The sequence below is a fragment of the Heterodontus francisci genome, chromosome 6 (assembly GCF_036365525.1).
Source record: "Heterodontus francisci isolate sHetFra1 chromosome 6, sHetFra1.hap1, whole genome shotgun sequence".
NCBI classification, from domain to species: Eukaryota; Metazoa; Chordata; class Chondrichthyes; order Heterodontiformes; family Heterodontidae; genus Heterodontus; species Heterodontus francisci.
The window spans coordinates 37,426,787-37,452,813 of NC_090376.1; the positions used below are offsets into that span (position 1 = coordinate 37,426,787).

Consider the following 26,027-nt stretch of genomic DNA (forward strand, 5'->3'; position numbering starts at 1 on the left):
AAAGCAAAATACTACAGATGCTGGAAATCTTAAACAAGAACAGAAAATGCTGGAAATACTCAGCAGGTCAGGCGCATCTGTGGAGAGAATAAAAACAGAGTTAATGTTTCAGGTCCATTTGACCTTTCATCATAATAAATATATATGTTATTTTTTGCATTAGCTGCTCAGAAACTACCAGCTAAAGTAGAAGCTGTTCATTATTCTGTTATTAACACTCACTCTGGACAAATGCTTTGTCTTTTACTACAGCTATTACTACTCCCTTTGCCCTTTGTTCAGTGACATCATTGTCATTTAATCTCTCCTGCCCTCCACCCTATCACATACCTTTCCTTTTGTTCTTCTTTCCCCCCCCTCCCCCTTTTCACTTGCTCAAAGCCTAGATTACATTTCTAACCTTTGCCAGTTCTGATGAATGAAAGATCACAGACCTGAGGTAAATCTGTTTCTCTCTCCACAGATACTGCCAGACTTGCTGTGTATTTCCAGCACTTTCTGTTTTTATTTATTATTATTAAAGTAGAGGCTCATTCCATGCAGGATATTAGGAACATGTCTCCTTAGATCATATCTATGAATACAAGGCTACGGGCCAAGTGCTTGAAAATGGGATTAGAATAGATAGGTGCTTGATGGTCGGCACAGACACGATGGGCCGAAGGGCCTGTTTCTGTGCTGCATGACTCTATGGTGCAGTTTTTGTGTCCTTGTTAAAAATTTCTGCTTATATCTAACTTGGCGTAGTTCAAACTTTGATGTATTTGTCCTAGAAGCATGCAGATACAGCAAGCAATTAGGAAGGCAAATGACTTGTTGGCCTTTATTGCAAGGGGATTGGAGTACAAGAATAAGGAAGTCTTTCTGCAATTGGACAAGGCTTTGGTGAGTCCATATTCGGAGTACTGTGCACAGTTTTGGACTCCATATTTAAGGAGGTGGTACAGCGAAGGTTAGTCCCTGGGATGAGCGGGTTATCCTATGACCAGAGGCTGAGTAAATTGGGCCTATACTGTCTGGAGTTCAGAAGAATGAGAGATGATCTCGTTGAAAGATACAAATTATGAAGGAGCTTGACACTGAGAGGTTGTTTCCCCTGGTTGGGGAATCTAGAACATGGGGGCACAGTCTCAGGATAAGGGGCTGATCATTTAGGATTGAGATGAGGAGAAATTCCTACACTCAAAGAGCTGTGAATCTTTAGAATTTTCGACTGACAGGGTTGTGGATGCTTCACCGTTGAATATATTTAAGGCTGAGATAGACAGATCTTTGATCTCTCAGGGAATCAAGGGATATGGGGAGCGGGTGAGAAAGTTGAGTTGAGGTTGAGAATCAGCCATGATAATATTGATATATAGATAGATAGAATATACAGCACAGAAACAGGCCATTTGGCCCAATCAGTCACTGCCAGCATTTATGCTCCACTTGAGCCTCCTCCCATCCTTCCTCACCCAACAGCATAACCCTCAATTCCCTTCTCCCTCATATACCTATCTAGCTTCCTCTTAAATAGATCTATTCTATTCACCTCCACTGTACCCTATGGTAGCGAGTTCCATATTCTCACCACTAACACTCTCACTCTGTCTACTCTATCAAAGCTCTTCAAAATTTTAAAGGCCTCGATTAGGTCACCCCTCAGTCTTCTCAAGAAAAAAAAATACCCAGCCTATTCATCAGCAGTTCTGGTATCATCTTTATAAATCATCTTACACCCTCTTCACAGACTCTATATCCTTTTTATAACATGACAACCAGAACTGTACACAGTACTCCAAATGTGGTCTAACCAAGGCTCAGTACAAGTTTGACATAACCTCTCTAACTTTCAATCTAGAAATAAATCCTACTTTATCTGGACACCCAGGAAGTTTAATGGAACCAGCAACATAGGTACTTGGGTACAGGCAGAAACCAAACAGGATGGTTTTAACTCTGCCAAATTGAACTGTAGCTTTGACTCACCCAGGCCATGATGTTGGATTACCAGCATGATAGGATATTAGCAGTACTGAAGTCAGTGAAGGTGGGAAGAGGTTGAATTAATATCATTAGCATACATCCAGAAGCCGATTGTGATTGTAGTCACTCAAAGTCATTGAATCAGACAATCTCAGTGGTAGAGATGGCCAGAAATAGCAACAAACTGGAATAGCAGTTTGAGAAATAAATATGTAGTTAAGCAGCAAAAACTCAAAAGATCTTGGAGGAAAATGTAAATTAAATACATAAAAAAAAGGGAGTTACAATAGGATCTCAGAGTTTATCACCTGTTGAGCCCAGAATTGGACACAACACACCAGGTGAGGCCAAACTAGTATAGGTTTAGCATAACTTCCTGGTGTTTGTATTCTATTCCTCCACTCATAACACCCAGGATACCATATGCTTTATTAACGACTTTGTTCACCAGTCCTGCCACCTTCAAAGACCTGTGCTTAAGCACCCCAAAGGTCTCTGCCATCTTGCACCCCTTTTAAAACTGTACCATTTAGCATGTGTTGTCTCAGCTCGTTTGTCCTACCAAAATGTTTCACCCCACATACTTTCTGCATTGAACTTAATCTGTCATGTGTTCACTCATTCCACCAGCCTGTCCGTGCTCTCTGGGAGTCTATGTGGTGTAGGTACACCCACAGAACTGTTAGGGAGGATGTTCCATGATATTGACCCAATGGCAATATAGTTCCATGTCAAGATGGTGTGTGACTTGGAGTGGACATTGCAGGTGGTGGTGTTCCCATGCGCCTGCTGCCTTTCTCCTTCTAGGTAGTAGAGGTCACAGGTTTGGAAGGTGCTGTCGAAGGAGGCTTGATGAGTTGCTGCAGTGCATCTTGTAGATGGTACACACAGCAGCCATGGGTGAACCTGTGGTGACGGGAGTGAATGTTTAAGGTGATGGTTGGGATATTGATCAAGTGGCCTTCTTTGTCCTGGATAGTGTTAAGTTTCTTAAATGTTGTTGGTGCTGCACTTGTAGATGGTGCGCAGGCTTTGGAGAGGCAGGAGGTGAGATACTCGCCGCATAATTCCCAGCCTCTGATCTGCTCTTGTAGTCACAGTTTTTATAACGTCTCCTCATAGGACAGTCCCACCATCCCAGAAATCAGTCTGGTGATCCATGCTGCACTCCTTCTATGGCAAGTATATCCTTCCTCAAGCAAGGGGACCAAAACTGCACACAGTATTCCAGGTGTGGCCTCACCAATGCACGATGCAATTGAAGCAAGACTTCTTCGCTCCTGTATTCAACTCCTCTTGTGATAAAGGCTGACATACCGTTTGCCTTCCTAATTGCTTGCTGCACCTGCATGCTAGCTTTCAGTGACTTATGAACAAGGACACCTAGGTCCCTTTGGACATCAACACTTTCCAATCTCTCACCATTTAAGAAATACTTTGCAGCTCCATTCCTCCTACCAAAGTGGATAACCTCACACTTATCCACATTATATCCCATCTGCCATGTTCTTGCCCACTCACTAAGCTTGTCCAAATCCTCTTGAAGCCTGTTTGTATCCTCCTTACAATTCACATTCCCACCAAAATTTGTGTCATTTGCAAACAAATATTACAATTGGTCCCCACATCCAAATCATTGATATAGATTGTGAACAGCTGGGGCCCAAGCACTGCTCATTGTGGTACCCCACTGGTCACAGCCTGCCAACCTGAATGACCCATTTATTCCTACTGTCTGTTTTCTGCCTGTTACCCAATCCTCAGTCTATGTTAGTATATTACCCCCAATCCCATGTGCTTTAATTTTGCTTTATAACTTCCTTTGTGGGGTTTTACCAAAAGCCTTCTGAAAGTCCAATTACGAACACTCCCTCGTCTGTGTCGCCTCTGCTTATTCTCCTGCTGTGCAGCAGGCTAAGGGGGGATGGTAACTACAGCACCCATGGTGGAATAAGTAGTTTGAGCAGAACCTTTAAAGTGAAAACCAAAGCCTTCACCACATAGGAACATAGGAAATGGAGCATGAGTAGGCCATCCGGCCCCTTTAGCCTGCTCTGTTATTCAACCAGATCATGGTTGATCTTCTACCCCAACGCCATTTTCCTGCACCATTCCCTGAAGATTTACCTAAATGTCAGTACAAACCAAATACTTCTAAATCACCAGCAGCCAATAGAGATCAATCAGCAACTACCCCGAGAGTGGTTAATGATCCATTTAAATAGCACTGGTGGGTGTCCTTCACACTGCTGAATATATGTTCAGCTGTGCGAGGTTGAGAGGGCATTAGCTGGAGCGTTCAGGTCTAAAATGGCACCACCAAAGTCAAATCAATGTTACATGCTGACTGACATCACAGTCGGCCTACTCTGCATACTTCTGGTGTATGCTCCGAGCGCTGGGACTACCAACCTATCCAAAATGATGTTCACTGTGGCCCGCCCTATAAGTGTGCATGTGCGATGTGGATGCCATTTTGGACGCGAAATGGCACCCATAGCACTGAAAATACATATACTATTGAGCCAAATTTTGTGGCCATTAACTCCCAGCAAATAGGTAGGATGCTTGTCAAGAAAGTGGGAGGAGGCAATGAGGAATTTGAGCCTGCAGCAGTGTTTACCATTTTACTGTGATCCTCTGCTAAGATTTATATTAGTTTTCTTTGAATTTCTGTGAAAGTCTGAGCTAGCATGGAAAATTCATTATGTACAGAGAGAGATAATTATTTCCAATTTGTTTTTTTTTCTGGAAGAAATTTGCTGTCTCTTACCCTGAAGATGCTTTCAAAGAAAACTTGCTGATATTTGGTTGTTGGTAATAATTACAGGAGCAGCGACTCCCTCCTGTGTAAATGTCGTAAGATCATGTACAGCTCTTTCTTTTTGCACGAAGACCCACCTTTTCCACAAATGTATTGTTGATAGCAGAATAGTAACCTTTTATATATTTTTTTTAAAAGCTTCTGTTGACATCTGTGTATTGTCATGATTGTATTGGCATTAAAGCTTTGGGAAACAGGGCAAAGTACTTCAAAAGGTTATGTAGTTGCACTTCTCCCACAAAGAAATGTTTAATGAATAGGTTTTGGAGTATCCAATGGTAGTACAGAAGCTTGTGAAATTTGTCTAATCCATTACTGCATGAGAAAATAACAGAAGACAAAAGGAAGCCAGGAGTACAGTAAGAAAGAAATAAGTTGCTTTTAAGTGGTGCTTTATCACTTCCTCAGGACATCCAAAAATTCATCATATTGCAATGAATTCCTTTCAAAATGCAACCAGTATAGACAAATGCAGTCGCAAATTTGTGCAATAAATTGGACTACATTAACCCTTTTGAATACAAAGTTCTTTTTCAAAGCATATACATGTTCAGCAAAGTTTTGTAACAGTTAAACCCTTTTCAATAATATATTAGGATAGATTTTATTCATCAGCTGGCCGACTGGAGGAGTGTGCCAGCTGACAGTCCATTTTGATGCATGAACCTCCTTACCATGCCACTGATAACCAAATGAGTGCCCTGGAGGCCAACCTGATGGGCATGAAGATAGGTTCATGAAGGCAATCAGGGAGGCAGGTGAAGGTAGCGGGTGCACCCCAGGTCAGCAGCAGCTCATGTCATTCTTGTGGGGCCTGGAGGTTACCTCTTTGGTGCCTCTTCTACTGATTGAACTGGTAAAACTGGGTGGAGCATCCATGCCACACACTTTGTCCAGTTGTCTGCCAAAACTGCAGTCTGGGTCATTGGAGCCCAATTTGCATATTAAAAGGACCTACTGCCTGAAACAGGTGAGCATTCCGGCCGTTCAATATAAAGCTCCTTTTGAGTTTAGCCGTGAATCTTTAGTCATTTTCAGGCTGCCAGCCGTTTATGCCGGGTGGCCCAATTTGAAATCTACCCTATTATATCATAAACAATGTTTCTAAGGGTGCATTTGCATTACAAGTTACAATTACACGGGCATGAAGCAATTTGTCTTTGCACTTATACTTGTTTAGTGTAAATTGCATGTTATGGCCTGAACTTATACTGAAGCAGGGAGCCTCACTGTGCTTTACATTAGTGTCAGGTCAGAGCCTAACTGCAGTGTTTCCCACCCACACTATTGTGGTACGGTTGTAGTGCAAGTCCACCCTAAGCGTTCTATCCATAGAATTTAGTTTATTCAGAAAAATATTGTACCGTCAAGTAACAAAACAGCATGAGTAATTAAACCCAGGGCATAATGAATAAATGTATAATATTGTAATAATAGACTGAAGTAATTACAAAGCCTTCGTAAAGTACAATGTGGATTCGAAAAATGGTTCTAATGTCATTTAGTTTTAGTTTAGTTTAGAAATACAGCACTGAAACAGGCCCTTCGGCCCACCGAGTCTATGCCGACCATCAACCACCCATTTTATACTAATCCTACACTAATCCCATATTCCTACCACATCCCCACCTGTCCCTATATTTCCCTACCACCTACCTATACTAGGGGCAATTTATAATAGCCAATTTACCTACCAACCTGCAAGTCTTTTGGCTTGTGGGAGGAAACCGGAGCACCCGGAGAAAACCCACGCAGACACAGGGAGAACTTGCAAACTCCACACAGGCAGTACCCAGAATTGAACCCAGGTCGCTGGAGCTGTGAGGCTGCAGTGCTAACCACTGCGCCACTGTGCCGCCCAATTTGGTGTCACATGGCTGGAATATTGAACAATGCAGTGTGTAGCAGAAGATCGATGAAGTGGTATCTTGAAGTAGAATTTGAACAATCAGTAACATTGAGATCCCAGTAATCTACTCCACCCTCACAACTCTCCGACACATCTGCACTCCTCTAATTCTGTACTCTTGAGCATCCCCGATTTTAATCATTGGTGGCCATGCCTCCAGCTACCTCAGCTCTGAGCTCTGGAATTCCTTAAACCTCTCTCTCTTTGCTCATTTAAGGTGCTCCTTAAAAGCTACTTCTTTGACCAAGTTTTTGACCATCTGCCTTAACATCGCCTTATGTGACTCGGTGTCAAATTTTGCTTTATAACGCTCCTGTGAAGCGCCTTGGCTCATTTTATTATGTTCAAGGAACTATATACAAGTTACTGCTGCTACTTAATTTTCCAAATTAGAGTTGTAGCCCCTTCAGCCCTTCAGGCTGATGCCTCTTCTGCAGACCCTCCAAAACCAACTGGACAGTTGAAGGATTCCATTTGTGAAGGCGTATTGGAGTATAGCATAGCTAATAATAGAGGATTTTCAATTGTTCCTCCCTTGAATGGTTGCTATTGGCTATGTTGTATGGGGCAGGAAGAAAGCTTTCTATTGTTTATCAGAGATATTCTTTCACAGGACTGCTCCTTGCCTCTTTCACTCTTCCAATTTACACAAGTAAAATGCAATAATGCAGGGCTACTTCTCAGATAAATGGAACATAAGAAAGTCTTCCAGTGTCATCGGTGTTTGGTTCTGTGTAGGAGCTGACTTTTGTTTAAAAAGGCATTGATCTTTAGGCATAGGTTCCTTCTTTCAAATTAGCATTGCCCTTTTAGCATGATTTATGAATAGATGGCACCTTTTTTTTTCCTTTCATGGGATTTGAGTGTCGCTGGCAAGGCCAGCATTTGTTGCCCATCCCTAATTGCCCTTGAGAAGGTGATGGTGAGCTGCCTTCTTGAACCACTGCAGTCCATCTGGTGTAGGTACACCCATAGTGCTGTTCGGGAGGGAGTTCTAGGTTTTTGCCCAGCGACTGTGAAGGGACGGCAATATAGCTCCAAGTCAGGATGGTGTGTGACTTGGAGGGGAACTCTAATAGTTGGGACAATTGTTTTAGGCCCTTTTTCTGCTAGCTCATCAAACCTATGTGTTGATTAGAAAGAGGAATATTGGGTGTTCTAGTGACAAATTATCTGAAAGACTGAATGAGATGAGGAAAAATCAACATATCTATATTATGACCCACAATCAGAATTATATCTAGTATATTGGATTGATCAATAAATCAAAAATTTAACATGGAATGCAGGACATGATTTGCTTTAGCATGATTCATGACTGTTGTGAAAATACATTTGAACATTGCACAAAGCTATTCTACCCTAAATTATTCAAATTAGCTGATCTCCATAGTTAGGGCACCACGAGTGTCTTACCACACCTTTGTTAGGCAGCTGAAAAAAGAGCAAGGTCTTTTTCGCCTAATCACTGGTGTAAAGTATAAACTAGTTTGAAATAAAGTCATATATTGGTCCAGTAAGTTGTAGTCCTCATGGGATATTTAGTACTATCTGTGGACAATGGAAAAGAGAATGTTGCAAAGAATGTAACATCTGTTTTAAAAAGTATTGTTTCTTAAAAGGGAATGCTAGAGATCTGAAACAAAAGCAGAAAATGCTGAAAATAGACAGTATACCCAGTAAGCATCTGCAAAGAAAAATGGCAGGCTAACATTTTGGGTATAACCCTTTATCAGAACTGAGTGCTGACACAATATTCGAGTTCCCCTCCAAATCACACACCATCCTGACTTGGAACTATATTGCAGTTCCTTCACTGTCGCTGGGTCAAAAACCTAGAACTCCTTAACAGCACTATTATTAGTGCTGACACTGTGTTGAGGCTGTGTCCTGTCCTTCTCGGTAAAAGAAAGAAAATGCAAAAGTAAAACAAATTTTGTTTTACACAGCATCTAGCTTGCATGATCAGATTTTACTGTCAAATAGGAGAACCTGAATGTGCAACATGGCTAGTCAGAGTTTAATTTTACATATGGAAGATTGTTCATCTTAAAGTAGTATTTTAAATTGAGGACTTTTGCATAAAAATTATGAAATTTTATTATTTTTAATAAAGAAAAATCAAAGCTGTTGTTTATTATTGATATCAGCAGTCTTTATTTTCAAAACAATAGTCTGTGCTGTTACATGATAATCTGGTAAAGCTCCGAGATCATTCTATCCTGTGGCGTTGGAATTCATTAATTTTGTCTTGTATGCAATAGGTTCAAAATGTGAGACCAGTAACACAGAAGGTAAATTACTGCAGTACATCAAACCTAACAATACAATCACTAAAAACTGGAAGCAAATCCGGCATGTTATTTGATTTTATAAGATCCATGAAATTAATTAACTAGGTTGTTGTAAAGGTTTAATCCAGCAGTTGCTTATTATTGTTACATCTTTTCTTCTTTGAAATGGAGTAGGGGGGAGGGGAAACAGGAGGAGAGTGGGCAGAGGAGAGAGAAAGGACTATTTAAAAATTTACTTCAGTGATCTACAGAGACAGTGGGGATTAAGAATAGAATTCCAGAACATGGGGCCTCAGTGACTGGACAGAAGGCCGCCAATGGGAAGGGGTATGGGCAAAGAGCTACGGTCAGTTTGGCAGGGGCGTGAGGGAGTGAGATACAATACAAACAGCAGAGTTTTGGATGAACTAAAGTTTACGGAGGATTAGGCGACCAGCCAGAAGAGCATTGGAATAGTCAAGTCTGAGGTGACAAGGGAATGGATGAGGTTTTTAACAGCAGGGGAGAGGGAGACTTGGGAATGGGGATGGGGGCAGAGGGAGAGAGGGAAAGTGCAGAATTGGGATTGGAGGATAGGGGGAACAGGGAATCATTTTATTGGGAGCAGAGAAGAAAATAATGGCCAAAGTATAGTTGCTGAAACAGTACTCATTTGTGGGGGGGGGGGGGGGGGGGTGGTGGAGGGATGTAACTGCCTGAATTGTTGCTTGATGGGGTGGGGGCAGATATATACTGTTCATGGCAGAGGAGGCCAAGACCAAGAAACTGGTCAGTGTGGAGGACGCCAAGACTGAGGTCCTGATAGGGGTAGGGTGTGGGGTCCAGGGGATAAATTGCTGCTTGGTTAAAGGAGGAAGTGATGTGGGAGGGGAGAATTAGAGAAAGAAATGACCAGAAGGTAGCATTTATGGAATACTAAACCTTCCCCTCTCTCAGCAGTTTCCATTGAATTTTTTTATGTGGTTCAGGGATGGAGAGAATAACAGAAAATGCTTCATTCCTGCTCCCTGATACAAACTTGTCTGTAAGCTGTCATTAGAACAGAAAGAACTATTTGCAAGTGGAACATTTGATTTTGAAGTCATGCATAGCATTTCTACGCAAGATAAAAGCAAAATACTGCAGATGCTGGAAATCTGAAATAAAAACAAGAAGTGCTGGAAATACTGAGCAGGTCTGGCAGCATCTATGGAGAGAGAAGCACAATTAACCGTTTCAGGTCAGTGACCCTTCTTCAGAACTGGCAAATATTAGAAACGTGAAAGGTTATAAGCAAGTAAAGCAGGGGTGGGGCAATAAATAACAAAGGAGAAGGTGTAGATAGGACAAGGTCACAGAATAGCTGACCAGAAGGTCATGGAGCAAAGGCAAACAATATGTTAATGGTGTATTGAAAGACAAAGCATTAGTACAGATAGGGTGTTAACGGACTGAAAACTGAACAGCAGCAAGTACAAACATGAAAAAAAAGTGGGTAAGCAAACTGAACAAACTAAGATGAAATAAAATAAAATAAACACACAAAAATTTTTTTTTTTAAAAAAAGAACTAAAAATAAAAGTAAAATGGGGGGCTCATCATGCCCTGAAATTATTGAACTCAATGTTCATTCCGGCAGGCTGCAGTGTGCCGAATCAGTAAATGAGATGCTGTTCCTTGAGCTTGCGTTGATGTTCACTGGAACACTGAAGCAATCCCAGGACAGAGATGTGAGCGTGAGAGCAGGGGTTGTGTTGAAATGGCCATTAACTCTGCTTCTCTGTCCACAGATACTGCCAGACCTGCTGAGTATTTCCAGCATTTCTTGTTTTTATTTCTGGGCAAGAAGTTGATTTTCAAATGGGTAGGTGCAACCAACATTCCAAGTGATTACATTAGAGATATCAAATCACAAGGGAGGGGAAAACAGGAATGTAAAACCCTATTTTTTTGTTCATTTTAACACTACCATTGTTATTGCTGCAGTATCCGGGTCTTGACATGTTTTTGAATAGTGTAACAGTTAACAGGATTAGTGTAACAGGTGGGCTTTTAAAGTGCCTGGCTTCAAAGTACAACGTTTGAGGATGGAGTGTACTTTTATCTTTTTTAAAGCAGGAATTACACTCTCCTTATGGTGCTAACTGATCTAATTCTTCTGCAATAATTATTATATATTATTTGCATTGCACTTGAAGGTGCAAACTTCAAGTTTTATTGATTTTTTTTCCTATTTATGTTTGAAATGCTAAAAAAAAATTAACCTGTAGAAAATGAGTTTCATTTTATTTGCTGGTCAAAGTTTTTGCTGAACATCTTCCACTCAGCACTTATGCAGAAATTATGCTATAATTAAGCTAACCAGCATTTCTGCTAACTTTAATCATTTGCCACTTTGCAGAGAGAATGACCTATCTTTATAAAGATTGAAAAATCTGGGATCCTTTCAGTACAATATACTGTACTGTAAAAGGGCATCTGAAAATATTAGTTTACGGTTTCCTAAATACTAGGAGGAGAATCGCCTTGGGATTCTTCTAATCTCCTGCTGTAATTTCAACAGAAACCCTGGAGAAATTATAATTTTCTTTTGGATGAGATGTTAAACTGATGCCCTGTCTGCCCTCTGAGGTGGATGTAAAAGATCCCATGGCACTATTTTGAACAGTGGGAAGTTTTCCTTGGTATTATGCCCAATATTTATCCCTCAATCAACACCCCAGAAATGATGACAGATCTGGTCATCATCACATTGCTGTTTGTGGGAGCTTGCTATGCGCAAATTGGCTGCAATGTTTTCTATATTACAACAGTGACCTTTTTTTCTATTTGTTCATGGGATGTGAGCGTCGCTGGCAAGGCCAGCATTTGTTGACCATCCCTAAATACTCATGACAACTGAGTGACTTACTAGGCCATTTTAGAGGGCAGGTAAGAGTCAACCACATTGCTGTCGTTCTGGAGTCACATGTAAACCAGACCAGGTAAGGACGGCAGATTTCCTTCCCTAACGGACATTAGTGAACCAGATGGGTTTTTATGACGATCAATAATTTCATGGCACTACTGAGACTAGCTTTCAATTCCAGATTTTGTATTAATTAATTGAATTTAAATTCCACCAGCTGTCATGATGGGATTTGAACCTGTGTCCCAGGGAATTAGCTTGAGCCCCTAGATTACTAGTGCAGTGACATTACCATGACACCACTGTCTCCCCTGACCACACTTCAAAAGTACTTCATTGTCTGTAAAGCACTTTGGGACATCCTGTGGTTGTGAAAGGCGCTATATAAATGCAAGTCTTTTTAAATTTACGTTGTTTCTATAATGATCTCGCACTGGGGAGCCCCCTTTGAGATTCCTGGTTCAAGAACAGAATGGAAACTTTGAATAAATTGTTGTTGGGATATGGATGATGTTGGCAAGCCCACATTTATTTCCCATCCCTCGTTACCCTGAGAAGGTAGTGGCGAGTCTTCTCTTTGAACCAGTGAAGCCCTTGTGGTGATGGTGCTCCCACAATCATTTTAAGTTTGGAATTGTAAGGTATTGATCCATAACAGTGAAGAAACAGTAAGATATATTCAAGTCAGGATGGTGTGTGACTTGGAGTTGGTGGTGTTGGTGGTGTTATTGCTGCTCTTGTCCTTCTCATAGTACAGTTTGTAAGGGAGGGAGGTGCAATTGAAGTAACCATATTCAGTTGTTGAAGTGCATCTTGTATGCAGTGTGCCAGTGATAAATAGGTGGTTATTGCGCTGGAGCACCAATCAAGTGAACTATTCTCTCTTGGATAGTGTCGAACTTGTTGAGTTTTGCTGCTATACCCATCCAGCTGAGTGTTGAGTATTCCATCAAATTCCTGAGGTCAGCCTTGCAGATAGTATAGGGGCTTTGCGTGTCCTGAGTTTGCAATGATTGGTCTCCAACAAGCACAACCATTTTCCTTTGTGTGAGTTATGACTTAAGCCACTGGTGTATTTTTCCTCCCCACTCCACCTGTCACCGGCATTTGCTAAGGCTGTCTGATGCCATAGTCAGTCAAATAATATCTTAATATTGATGTCAACTACTGGTAGATGTGAGCACAGGAAGAGGATGCAGGCCAAGTCAAAGGCTGAGGCTGGGCCTCAGAACAGGGTTAGGTTAGATGTGTTCTGGGAGGAGGGTGCAAGCCAAGGCTAAATATCTTCCTGATGGTAGGCCTCAGGTTAGGAATGGGTGTTGGGGCCAGGCTGGAGAGAAGTGGGCTTTTTGGTTTGGAAGTGGGCACGTGGTTGGCAAATAAAACTTCTGAAAACATTTATATAGATGAGAAAATTAACAAATAATTGAAAGTGTGTTCTGAATTTTTATGAGCAAATACCGAGTCTAAAATTACTAACTGCTATGTTGAATTTCCTCTCATGTTTTTTAATATCTTATTTGCAGTTTTCCCCTTAAGCCCCGTAGAGTTTTAGACAGTTTCATGAAAGAACATGTGATTTCGCCATGGATAAAGAAGCAAGCCGCTTGGAGAAGGACTATGTTCATAGTGTCTATGAGAAGATTGCCCCTCACTTCAATGACACTCGTTATAAGGCCTGGCCCCGAGTACGACAGTTTCTGCTGGAACAAGAACCTGGAAGCCTCATTGCTGACGTCGGTTAGTATATAGTCCGATTGCTAATCTGTTTTGAACAATAAGATGTTTGAGTCAGAAGGTAGCTTCTGTTTGATTTAGTTGATGAGAATTATCTAAATTTCATTACCCAACTCTTCTGAGTGTTTATTTCCATCTGATAGTAATGTAAAAACTGCCCGCTGTAATTAAAGATTTTCTTCCCTCGGGTGGTTGTTATATAACTAGAGTACTGTGCAACACCTTCAGCTCAACACCATCAACAGGATGAGACGTGAAGGCTCAGTTAGGGCACTTGAGAGTTACAAGCTAGCCAGGAAGGATCTAAAGGGAGGGCTAAGAAGAGCAAGGAGAGGACACGAGAAGTCATTGGCGGATAGGATCAAAGAAAACCCTAAGGCTTTCTATAGGTATATCAGGAATAAAGGAATGATAAGAGTTAGAACAGGGCCAATCAAGGATAGTAGTGGGAAGTTGTGTGCGGAATCAGAGGAGATAGGGGAAGCGTTAAATGAATATTTTTCGTCAGTATTTACAGTAGAGAAAGAAAATGTTGTCGAGGAGATTACTGAGATACAGCCTACTAGGCTAGATGGGATTGAGATTCACAAGGAGGAGGTGTTAGCAATTTTGGAAAGAGTGAAAATAGATAAGTCCCCTGGGCCAGATGGGATTTATCCTAGGATTCTCTGGGAAGCCAGGGAGGAGATTGCAGAGCCGTTGTTGTTGATCTTTATGTCGTCATTGTCGACAGGAGTAGTGCCGGAAGACTGGAGGATAGCAAATGTTGTCCCCTTGTTCAAGAAGGGGAGTAGAGACAGCCCTGGTAATTATAGACCTGTGAGCCTTACTTCGGTTGTGGGTAAAATGTTGGAAAAGGTTATAAGAGATAGGATTTATAATCATCTTGAAAAGAATAAGTTCATTTGCGATAGTCAGCACGGTTTTGTGAAAGGTAGGTCGTGCCTCACAAACCTTATTGAGTTTTTCGAGAAGGTGACCAAACAGGTGGATGAGGGTAAAGCCGTGGATGTGGTGTATATGGATTTCAGTAAGGCGTTTGATAAGGTTCCCCACGGTAGGCTATTGCAGAAAATACGGAAGTATGGGGTTGAAGGTGATTTAGAGCTTTGGATCAGAAATTGGCTAGCTGAAAGAAGACAGAGGGTGGTGGTTGATGGCAAATGTTCATCCTGGAGTTTAGTTACTAGTGGTGTACCGCAAGGTTCTGTTTTGGGGCCACTGCTGTTTGTCATTTTTATAAATGACCTGGATGAGGGTGTAGAAGGGTGGGTTAGTAAATTTGCGGATGACATGAAGGTCGGTGGAGTTGTGGATAGTGTCGAAGGGTGTTGTAGGGTACAGAGGGACATAGATAGGCTGCAGAGCTGGGCTGAGAGATAGCAAATGGAGTTTAATGCGGAGAGGTGTGAGGTGATTCACTTTGGAAGGAGTAACAGCAATGCAGAGTACTGGGCTAATGGGAAGATTCTTGGTAGTGTAGATGAGCAGAGAGATCTTGGTGTCCAGGTACATAAATCCCTGAAAGTTGCTACCCAGGTTAATAGGGCTGTTAAGAAGGCATATGGTGTGTTAGCCTTTATTAGTAGGGGGATCGAGTTTCGGAGCCACGAGGTCATGATGACCTCTGGTGAGGCCGCACCTTGAGTATTGCGTGCAGTTCTGGTCACCGCGTTATAGGAAGGATGTGGAAGCTTTGGAAAGGGTGCAGAGGAGATTTACTAGGATGTTGCCTGGTATGGAGGGAAGCTCTTACGAGGAAAGGCTGAGGGACTTGGGGTTGTTTTCGTTAGAGAGAAGGAGGAGGAGAGGTGACTTAATAGAGACATACAAGATAATCAGAGGGTTAGATAGGGTGGATAGTGAGAGTCTTTTTCCTCGGATGATGATGGCAAACACGAGGGGACATAGCTTTAAGTTGAGGGGTGAAAGATATAGGACAGATGTCAGAGGTAGTTTCTTTACGCAGAGAGTAGTAGGGGCGTGGAACGCCCTGCCTGCAACAGTAGTAGACTCGCCAACTTTAAGGGCATTTAAGTGGTCATTGGATAGACATATGGATCAAAATGGAATAGTGTAGGTCAGATGGTCGGCGCAGCATCGAGGGCCGAAGGGCCTGTACTGCGCTGTAATGTTCTAATTCTAATTCTAATTCTAACACTGAAGCCATCCTTTTCAGCTCCCATCAGAAAATAATGTCTCAGGCATCCCCTTGCTCAAGCTGAGTCTGACCATCTCCAACCTTGTATCTTACTCGACCTTAAGTTGAGCTTCAAACTCCACATCCAGTCCATCACCAATACCACTTTATTTGCATCTCCTTAAAATGGTCCACCTGCTTATTTCATCCGTACAGTCGGCAAAACCCTCACTCACCCTTTTACCACCTCTCAGTTTGATGTCTCAAAAGCTTTTCCTACTGGGTTCCTAAACTCCACCTTACATTGTTAAGACTGAGGTTGGAGGAATGCACTGTCTTTCTCTAGTTCCCTTACTTCACTGGTTACAACATATATTTAAATATTTTATCCAGTTACCGTTATGGCCAATTATATACTTTATCTATATTAGTTTCAGAATAAAAATCCGCCAACCAGGTTTCTTTATTAAACAACAAAATTGTTGATTTATTATAAAATAAGACTTATTCAATAAAGATGCAAAGCTTATTAACACACAGTTTGAAATATGAAAGTATAAATATCTACCCTTCTAAAATAACCTAACACACACACACGATTTAAGAAAAAAATAAAGAAAAATGGAAAAACTGGCTCTGCAGGGATCAACTTTTTAAAAAATCTATATTTTGGTCAAGTTACTGTCAATTATTGAAGAAAAAGGATACGATATGGAATGTTCCAGATGTCCTTTGGTCTGGCGTCCGGGTACACATAAACGGCTGTCACTGGGATCTTTCTGGAGCAGTTGTATTCAGGAGACATCAAGGAGTAGTCTTGCAGGCTTTTTGGGAGAATTACTGCATGAGTGGTCTCAGCTATCACACTAGATTCTCAGAAGGTTTCCAAAATAGGTGGAAAAGGATGAGCTGGGTGGCTTCTCTCTTAGCAGGACACACACCAGCTGAGCATTCAAACAGTCCATGCCCAACTCTGAAAGCCAAAAACTCCTGACAGCCATAAACCTAGACATGTGACTTCTCTGGAAACAACTCCAATAGCCAGCAAGGCTCCTTATGTTTATTTAGCCCTTCATTGCCTCTTCCAGCTATGTTTTTTTAAAAATCCAAAGTGTCCTTCCAGTAACCTTTTTAAAAAGAAACAAATCCAGCATCTCCTCAGTCTTTCAAATGAACCAATTTTCACAACCTTTTAAACACAAGTCATAAAAAAATATTAATAATGAAAACACCTTCATGACAACATAAACTCTAAATCATCCAGAACTCTGCAGCTTGTATCCTCTCTACGTTACCAACTCTGATTGGACCTATTCCTGAAGGTTTCCTCACTTCCAATTGCTTCGACCAGCCAAATAGTCTTTTTCCCACCTCCAATATTTTTATTATTTATAGATAAAAGTGTTCAAAGCAAATGAAGAGAAACACATCTTTTAATGTACCGAGGATTTTTTGCTCCTGGGTTGCTCGCAGCAGTATCCAGGAGATTAACTTTGAATTCCTTGAGACTCCAGGAAAATCCTGGAGGATTGGCAACTCTAATGCTCTCCTGCAGTAAGTTCAATACTCCAGCTGTTCTTAAATTTTTTTGGTTGAAGAATTCCTTTTCAAAATAGATTAGTAATCACAAACTCCCCATCTAAATTATAATACTCATAATATGTAGGTACCGCACGTAGAGATTGTTTTAATAATACTTTTATGAAAACAGGTATTTACTTGTAGACATCAGTTTCTTTGAGTTTAATACTTAAATATATTTTTAAAAACTCTCCTCTCTTCAACAAGGCTTCAACTCACCTGCCGCCCACCACCAGACTTGATAACTGCGAGTATACCTGGTGATCTTGCTCCTGCTTTTGATGTTCCTCTATCTGCGCTGCCCTCCGAGGTGAAACAGCCAGTGCGCTGTGTGCTGCACATGTGGTGACCGCATTCTACTCCCACCTCCTGGCTTGCCTCCGGCTGCTGCTCAGTCGGGTACTGCTTGACTGTTTCGTGTACCCCAGAGAGTCTCCCTAGACCCCAGGTTTCTCCAGGCCCCAGTTTGAGAACCAGTGCAATACTACTCTCAGCTCCACTCTCACTGACCTCCATTCATTCCCCATCTCCCCAGCACAGTCGGCTGACTGCTGTAAATAGCTCACCGCTGTAAAGTTTGCGGCGCACACGCAAGACATGCACCGCAGAGCCACCGCAATATTTCGCGCAGTGGCTCATTAACATAGAGGGGCGGAACGCCCGGTCCCGATGACGTAGAGGGGATGGGCGCTCCATCCCCGGCAACGGTGTCCGGTGCCAGCACGCTGTTGCCGGCGCCAATTTTAAAGCCCTTCAGATTGAATTTAAATTTTTACAGTGAGATAAAAAAATTAAATAAAAGCTGAAGCCCCTCTCCCACCCCCCAATGATCACACACTTTATTTTTGAGCCTATCCCACCAAACAAAACTTTACTTCCCAACCCAAACTTTCCCCCCGAACTTCATTACCTTTGCCCTTCAACACCATCACACCATCCCCTCAGTCAAAAGAAACAGTTTTCCTCCTGCCCTGAAAATTTCACTTCCCCTCCCCCACCAGTGTCACGCCTCGGATCTCCGAACAGAGATCCGAAGGCGGGGGAGCTCCGGCCACCGGCCGGAATATCGGCATGGAACGGCCGTAGGGACAAGGCACGTGTTTTTGCATGTATTTAAATTTATTTAAATATTGAAATAAAGGCTCCGCTTCTGAGCGGCAGGGGGGCCCATCCGAGGTCTCGCCGCCACTGGTAAAATGCGATGGTGCCTTCCTGGCGTCAAGGCCCATGGCAGGCCTCTCCCGGAGGATTTTCAGGGCCCTCTCACCACGACCCCTGATGTCAGGGGGTTTATAAAATTCAGCCCAGTGACTTTAAAATCCTCAAACTGATTTTCAAATATTTCCATGGCCTTGTGCCTGGCTGACTATGCAATGTTTTCCAACCCTGCATTCCAGCAAGAATCCTACACTCTCCTGAATTTGGTCTACTGTGTGCCACCCTTTTCTTCATCTGTCATCGAGTCTTCAACTATCATGCTGCTGTATTTTGCGATTCTTTCATCAAACCCTCATCTTGATACTTTTCATCCCACCTTCAAAAGCTTCCTCAAAATCCTATCTTTCTAGCCATGCTTTAGGCCACTTCCCCTAACCGTTGCTAAACTCTCCCTTCCAACTTTGGACCCCTGACCCCTCCTGCACACCCTGGGTAAAGTGTACTGATTGGTTTTGGTATGTGAAAGAGGCTACAAAATTGTATGTGTCAACAACTTAGTAGTTGTATTGTTAACATTGCCTAAGTGGCCTAGCTGAAACAGCATTTTGCGATGCAGTACCTGAAACAAGTGTAGAGTGTGAAAACGAGGAGTATGGAAGTGGTATTGCTGGCCACATAGCTATGGAAGGGAGATCTCCTTGTGTGTGATTTACCATTCGCTTTCCTTGCCCACGAATTCAGTAAGACAATTCAGTAGCAAGGCAAGCCTGATACCTTCAGTCAGAAGGAAATAGAATGTCATTGCTTCAACAAAATGTTAATAGAAAATAGTTTTGTATTCAGAACAAAGCAATATTGATGTGAGGCATCATGAGAGATGTAGTGCATTATGTCTAGCTGTGGGCTGCCATAAGCATGGTCATGTTTAGTACGGGCACAGTGACAATTTCTGCATTATAGTCCCATTAAAAGTATAGTGTAAATAAGGTCTAATGATGTTTTTTAGGTTTTCAGAGACTCCTCTGATGACCTGTAGTACAAAATAATAAATAGCAGAATTTCTCAAGTTTGATTCCAAGTCACTGCAGAGTTAGTAGTAGGAATACTGCAGTTGCCCTCAAAGTCCCTAGACTAAGGTAAGTAAGTTCCAGCCAGGCTTCCCCCTTCTGCCTGGGTATCCAGTTACTGGTGCTAGAAAGTTTCCCTGTGTGGAATATGTATGTGGAGAGATTGGCCTTGGTAGAATAGTCTACTTACATTTGCTGTCTGGGCTCCCAGGTAAAGAATGGCCACTTGGGTAGGTGCCATCTTGCTCCATTGGAACCACTTCAGGAGAAGGGGCTGAGAAAAGGAGAGAAAATCAATACAAATAAGTATTCAGGGGCTTTCTCCTCTTTTTCTCCTACAGAGTGTTAGAAATAGGATGCTTTCAGGAGGGGGCCACTTGATGTGGCAGCAGCCCAGGTTACTATTGTGAAGCTCAGAGGCATACTCCTGCTCATTCCAGCCTCTCAAAAAATAAGTAAAGACCAATCTTTTAGACTCCTTTTCAGCTGGAAAGCCATTGAAAACTGTGCAGAGAATGCACAGCATACACCTTGCCCAGTTGAGTCCTAAAATAGCAATCAGAGTTCTATGCTTGTCATAGGATGCTGATTGGATTAAAAGGGCCTACCAGTAGGACCATGCAAATATAGGCCAGGATTTTATCTGGGCGAAGGGGGTCTCAACCACCTGCAAAAGCGCTGGCAAGAGCCCTGTATCGCCTCCTCAGGGGAAGGCCCGCCAGATCAAGTGCCAATTAGGCACCTGAGTGGACAGTGGTGGCCTTCCCCAGGATCAAGGATCCCGCCAGCAGAAGTCCCACCTGCTGAGAGCTGCTGGCCAATCAGAGGCTGGTGGTTCTTTAACACAGAGGCAGTAGCTGATGCTGGTAAGCACCCACCCGAGGCCCTGGAACCAGGCCACAGGTAAGTCTCAGCGGGAGGGGTTTTGCGGGGAGGGAGGGTATATAGGGGTTGGCAGCAAGGTCAGGAATACTGCAGTTGCCACCCCACCCCCCCACCCCTTCCCGATGCTGGGTCCCTCATTCAGCACTAAGTGCCTGTTAACGAGGGACACCCCTCTGGAACCAGCAAGCAAGCCGCACAGGTTTGCTTGGCATGCTCCCCGCGCGGCGACAGGCCCACCCGCCGCTGGGCTAATTCTGGCGACAGTGGGATGAGGTCCTTAATTGGGCATTAATTATCCACTTAAGGGCCTCAATTGGTGGCAGGGCAGGAAGACCGTTCATAGGCCTTCCTGCCCCAGACTTAATTTGGGTGGAGGCGGGAAGGTGGTGGGGACAACCCCCGCCACCTTCCCACCCAATTATATGCTCTCCCTGCCTCCAAGCCCGACACTGGGGAGATGCTGGGAATTGGTGGGTAAATAATATCGCACTATATTTTGGGGCACTGATGCACCATTTCTAGTGGGCGGGAAGTCTCAAAAATCTCCGAGTATGGTACTGAGCCATACCCACCAGAAATGTTGCAGCTTTTAATCCTGTCTGTGCAAGTTAATCTCAGTATGGTCTAAAGGCAAAATTGACCGGAGGCCCCAGTCCTGGATTGAGGGCTAATATCTGTGACCATTGTTGGATAAGTATTACTGTCAAACAGTGATGGTGTAATGAAGCTTGCTATGCATGGACACTAGTGACACTAGCTAGCTTGACAAGAGATACTTATGAGGAATGAGGAATATTGCTGCCTGGGGCATTATACCCCAGCATGAATTTCTTCCTTCAGGAGAGGAGAGAAAATTGAAAGAGAAAAATGGGTACAGTTTTCACGGATCTTCTTCCAATCTTCCACCAGAAGCTCGGATGAAGATCAGCGGAAATGCCATAGAAAGGAGTTTCTGCCGATCTTTTGCAAAAACCACAGTGAAAGTTGCACCCCAAGGTGTTTGGTCACTGCTGTCATGTAACAGCAGCCTGAAATGAGACTTCCTCCAACTTGAAACTTGACTTCACTTGAATTTTCCTCCGGCAGTACAGCAGAGTTAATGAACCATCAGTCTGTGGTTGTACTGTCGGCTGTGGCTCAGTTGGTAGCATTCTCGCCTCTGAGACGGTTTTAATCGTTTTTGGCTCTGTCTTGCATATTATAATTTAATGAAGCGAGTACAGTTTTGCATTTTTTTTCACAAAAACTCTTTCTTAAATTAGGATGTGGAAATGGAAAGTACCTTTGTATCAACAATCAGACCTACAAAGTAGGTTGTGACTATTGTCTGCCCCTGGTAGAATCTGCAAGGGAGCAGAGCTATGAAGCCATGGTATGTGACAGTCTGCAATTACCATATCGGGATCAGTGTTTTGATGCCATCCTGTCAATAGCAGGTGAGAAATTAATTTCTTCTACCTGTCTTTAATTCTCTGTAACAACCAAAATACATATTGTAGTTACTCATTTGTTCACACATAAAATAAATACAGGGAAACAACAGATAAGATACATTGCCATAGAAATTGGAATTTGTTGCCTCCATTTTTGGGCATAAAATGAGCTTGAAGCAAACCAATTTAGCAGTAGGACAGCACATGCCTAATCTGCGCAGGCATTGGCCCCATTGCTAAATTTGTTAAAATGAGTAGCCAAAGGCACGTTGAAGGAGTCTTTTGCAAAATTAATCAGCGACTCCTGCCTCGCTCACAATTCTTCAGCAGAACCCATGATCAGCAATGGTGGGTAAGTGTAAAAAACTTCTTTTTTGTGCAGCTGGAGTGCTCACCCAACTCCACATGTGTTGTGATCTCACCACCCCACCAGACTTCACTCCAACCACACCTCCCAGGACTTTCCTGAGGGCCACTGACAGTGACTCCGATAGCCCTAGATTAATATTTCCTGTCAGGTGAGTTGCCAGAAATTGAAAACAGGCTTAGTCAGATTTTTACCCCATTAAGACTGAGCAAATATTAAGGAGATGTAAATGAATATTGATCATGAAATGCATACAGTGCTGACAATTCACTGAGCTTTGATGATTTGGATATTAATATTATACATGTTTAATATTTATGATATGCATTGAAATATGGTTATAAATCTGGCTGGCTGCTGGGCAGGAAATGGAGTAAAAAATGATGAGGTCCTACTATTAAATTTGGCAGGACCCCCACATTCCCAGGATTTGCAGCCACAAACATGTGCACCAAGCACCCTCTCCCACCACTCCGCCACTACCCCCCCCCCACCCCCGCCACTCCGTCTTCCCATAAATATTGAGGCCTTTATCTTTACAAATCCATGTGACTCTTAGTTGTTGGCAAAGGAATCAGTAGAACTTCTAATGAGCTGGCTACATTTAAGGGGATCTAGGGTGATTGGGAGCAGGAGAATCAGGAAGTACCTGAAACAAAAACAGAAAATGCTGGAAATACTCAGCAGGTCAGGCAGCATCTGTGTTTTTTGTCCCATTACCACTCCCTTTGACTTTGTATCATTTTGCCATTAAATCTGTCCTGCCCTCCATACATCACAGACTTTCCCTTTTGTTCTTCTTCTCCTCTCGTCCCTCCCCACTTTCACTTGCTCATTTGTTACATTTCTAACTTTTGACAGTTTCGATGAAAGGTCACACACCTGAAACGTTAACTCTGTTTTTCTCACCATAGATCCTGCCTGACCTGCCCATTATTTCCAGCATTTTCTGTTTTTGTTTGATTTCCAACATCCGCATGATTTGCTTTTGTATCAGGAAGTACCTGCCTGATTCTGCTGTGTTTAAGCAAAATTAGAATAATGTCTTATTCATCCTAATTTGGAAACTATTCATTTGCTAATGCAGCTTCAAGCATGTTTGAAACTGAGTCATATGTGATCTAATTATAAACTAGATGAGAGCAGGACTCTATAAATAAAATCATTGTATCTTGGGTATTCTGATAAAACATTAATTTACAATCCCATTGCAAAAGAAGCAATTCAGTCTTTCTAATTAAAAGGTATTTCGGTCTTCTTAATTCATAGTTAACAATTTAATAATCTTATTATTTTTGGAATTCACTTTTTCAATGCAATCTAAGTATATAATTTACATAACCTGTGACAGAGAATGTTACCTTACTTATTCCATAAATGAATGAAATTATATGGCTGATTTTAGTACAGTTGTTTACAGCAAATTACTGCTGAAAAAGAACAGACTTCAGCTACTGATGATGCAGTGTAGATTTAACAAAGCTAAATGTTATTACTGGTGTGCATTATCAAAGTCTATTAGTATGTTTGTATTTTGGTGAGATGGCTCCTGGGCTGTAAGCTCCCTAGGAAGCTCCCTTGCTGTTCAACTCTATCCATGGCCATCTGCTCCCATTCTTAGTGTTTTCTCCCCCAAATCTACCCTCTTAAACTGTTTAAACTCCCCTGGCTCCTTTATCAGTTCATTTTAGCCCTAACTACAAGCTAACAGCTAGTTTATGTTACCTGGGCCCACTGCCCTCCCCCAGCCATACCTGCTCTTTGTTTTCTCAACGAAATTGATCGCAGTCCAGATGAAACTGAAAAGTACAGCTGGTGATACTTTGATCTCCGATCCTGCTGTCTTCACCGTCCAGAGTGTCCGCGGCCATGGCGTGCGGTAAGTCCATTGAAGAGAAGAAGGAGCAGCGGGACCCTAGGGAAGCCTTGCGAAAAGGAGCCCCGAACACCCAAAAATCCACGAATGGCTCCTCGGCCGCAACTTCAAAGCGCCCGCGGGAGATGGCTCGGAGAGCATCTGCAGCGCACTGTCGGCAATGCTGGCGCACGAGGATGTCGCTCACCTCCCGAAGGACGCGGAGGAGATTTCCAGGGGTCAATGGTGGGAACTGAGGAAATGGCTTATTACCTGCACCCCCTTTCCCCCCCCTTCCCCTTCCTACCCCCTTCCATCCCCCCCTTCCCAGCTCCACTCTCTCAGCTCACCCCCCCCACACCCCCCTCCCCCCTCACAACCCCTTCCCAGCCCCCCCCCTCGCACCATCTTCCCCCTGCACCCCCTTCCCCTGTACCCACCCTACCCCCTTACAGCCCCCTTCCCAGCTCCCCCTCGCACCCCCTTCCCTCCACACCTCCCCCTTGCACCCCCTCCTCCCACCGGCATCATCCTACATCTGTGTAGGGGCCCTAACAACCCCACTGCCTTGTGGGCGTCTCGGGAGAGACCAAGGCTAAGGGAGTAAACCCTAACAGAAAATCCGGAGCGGAACCCTGTAGGCGGTCATGTGTCACCTTTGGCATATTTCCGGCAGTTCCTGCAGCCATACCGGTGCCAAATGTCGTGCTCTGCACTCCTTTGGACCCCACCAGAAAGGCCGAGAGGGGGGTTTTGACGATTGGGCAACTCTCAACCTCCAGGCATGCGCCATGGAGAGGTCACTCCATAGTTGCCTCACAGCGACTGAAACAACATGGAAGGCAGCAGTTACGGGTTATAAGTCCAGCTCAATTGGCGTAGAGATTGGGCGCCACGGGTTGCCGTTGTCGGTGGGAGAGGTCATCGCACCTCACTGGACCGCTACCGCCCGCCTCAAACCGGGCAGCCCCCGGTCAATAAGGTTCTGTCCCGCCACAGTCCACCTGCTTCAATGGGTGCTTGGAGCTCAGGTCATTGCCCGAAAGGTGGACTGCAACACCGCACCAAACAACATGAAAAAAAGAAAGAAGGTACCAGCCCTTCGCTTTGCAAACTGGAACGTCAGAACTATGTGTCCTGGCCTGTCGGAAGACCTTACACAAATCAACGATTCTCAGAAGACCGCCATCATTAACAACAAGCTCAGTAGACTCAATGTAGACATTGCAGCACTTCAGGAGACACGCCTCCCCGCGAGTGGATCTCTAACAGAGCAAGACTACACCTTCTTCTGGCAGGGCAGGGATCCTGAAGAACCAAGACAGCATGGAGTGGGCTTCGTCATCAGAAACTCCTTGCTCAGCATGATAGAGCCTCCCTCAAATGGCTCGGAACGCATACTGTCCATCCGACTGCTCACCACCTCTGGTCCAGTACACCTACTCAGCATCTATGCTCCAACACTCTGCTCCCCACCTGAAGCTAAAGACCAGTTCTACGAGGAACTCCATAACATCATTAGCAGCATCCCCAACACCGAACACCTGTTCCTGCTGGGGGACTTTAATGCCAGGGTTGGGGCCAACCATGACTCATGGCCCTCCTGCCTTGGGCGCTATGGCGTTGGAAGGATGAATGAGAACGGGCAGAGGCTGCTTGAGTTGTGTACCTATCATAACCTCTGCATTACCAACTCGTTCTTTCACACTAAACCCTGTCACCAGGTTTCATGGAGGCACCCAAGATCGCGTCGTTGGCACCAGCTAGACCTCATCGTCACAAGGCGAGCCTCCTTAAACAGTGTTCAAATCACACGCAGCTTCCACAGTACGGACTGCGACACCGACCACTCCCTGGTGTGCAGCAAGGCTAGACTCAGAGCAAAGAAGTTGCATCATTCCAAGCAGAAGGGCCACCCGCGC

General features: G+C 43.5%; 1 protein-coding gene across 4 annotated transcripts in view; it reads left to right on the forward strand.

Annotated features, from left to right (window-relative positions):
- The window catches only part of trmt9b (tRNA methyltransferase 9B), a 52,466-nt gene that overhangs the window by 17,088 nt on the left and 9,351 nt on the right, over nucleotides 1-26,027 (forward strand). For 2 of the 4 annotated variants that reach the window (XM_068033483.1, XM_068033484.1), the window contains 2 exons: nucleotides 13,409-13,622; nucleotides 21,713-21,886. In XM_068033483.1, coding sequence (XP_067889584.1) covers nucleotides 13,469-13,622; nucleotides 21,713-21,886 — 328 coding nt within the window. In that variant the 5' untranslated portion in view covers nucleotides 13,409-13,468. Of the gene's footprint in view, nucleotides 1-10,141; nucleotides 10,215-13,408; nucleotides 13,623-21,712; nucleotides 21,887-26,027 lie in introns of those variants that run through there. The other 2 variants (XM_068033485.1, XM_068033486.1) reach the window with 2 other exon arrangements.